Source organism: Phaethon lepturus, unplaced genomic scaffold, assembly GCF_000687285.1.
Source record: "Phaethon lepturus isolate BGI_N335 unplaced genomic scaffold, ASM68728v1 scaffold2364, whole genome shotgun sequence".
Lineage (NCBI taxonomy): Eukaryota > Metazoa > Chordata > Aves > Phaethontiformes > Phaethontidae > Phaethon > Phaethon lepturus.
This window is the reverse complement of record NW_010535283.1, coordinates 103774-104812: the sequence shown is the minus strand read 5'-3', so window position 1 is coordinate 104812 and position 1039 is coordinate 103774. Positions and strand designations below refer to the sequence as shown.

The following is a 1039-nucleotide window of genomic DNA, read 5'->3' as shown; positions in this document are numbered from 1 at the left end:
TGAAATATAAATAGTGGAATGTAATGAAAGATCTATTAGCCAATAAAAGATTTGAATTACTGTAAAGTTAAGAATTTAATAAGCAATCAAAAGTTAAGCAATTTAATAAGCTGTTAAGAGTGTAAGGTATTCTCAGTAAACTAACTTTTTCAAAAGAGGGAATGAAGTGGTTTTGCAGCTACCTTTTTCAATTTAATGGAAGAGGCCTCTTCAAACTGTACATAGTTTCAATAAATGTGTAGTTTTACAGCAGCAAAAGCATCTGTAAATATATTTGTAAAAATAATCTTTCCAATAGTCAGTAAAAGTAGTCCTAAACTAAAATACACAACTAACATGAAAAGGGAGAGATGCAAGAAAAGGTGTATAGGAGTTGCATGTACTATTAACAAAAGAAAAGACATAAAGTCTAATTTTACTTTGTAACTTTGTAATTTAGGCATTGCTATTACAAACCTGTTTCAATTTTACTACCAATTTTTATGATAATCTGGAAAATTAGCTCTTCAATAGCTCAATGATTTTTTTCAGTTGTGACAACTTTAAGACTCTCTAGTTTTATCCAGCTTGGAACAGAATATGGTGAAGCATACTGCCCTGCAAGGCTGAGAAGTTACTGACTTGGCCTTGACACTCAGTGCCTTATGTTTCAGCTACAGAAAATTCATCTTGACCTGAAGACCGTCATAAGGATGAGGTCTGGCTACTACCAGTAGCCTAAAGACTGAATATTGTTCCCCCCACAATCTGATCATGTATAAGACATATGTTCTATATGGTAATGTCCAAGCTGAGATTTCGCGGCTTTGCTTGGCAGCCTTTGACAGTGTTTCTGCTCCCAGGGTGAGTTTTTCTCCCTGATATGTAATTGTAATTTTCTTTGGCACAACGTGTGTTGCTGCTCCTGTTCCTTTCAAGGAGCACCCCCTAGAAAAGTCTGGTTTTCCCTGTAATCACCACGGGGTTTGTAAAGAGAACCGTAAGATCCCCCTCTCCTCTCTCCTCCCTCAGCTCCTCCAGCCACGCAGGGTGAGTGCAC

General features: G+C 37.1%; 1 protein-coding gene across 1 annotated transcript in view; it reads left to right on the top strand.

Moving 5' to 3' along the window:
* Positions 1 to 753: 753 nt before the first annotated feature.
* The window catches only part of LOC104619753 (ryanodine receptor 2-like), a gene marked incomplete at its 3' end in the record, with an annotated part of 101790 nt that continues 101504 nt past the window's right edge, over positions 754 to 1039 (top strand). The window contains exon 1 of the mRNA XM_010285745.1: positions 754 to 843. Within this exon, the coding sequence (XP_010284047.1) occupies positions 754 to 843 (90 nt within the window). The remainder of the gene's footprint in view (positions 844 to 1039) is intronic.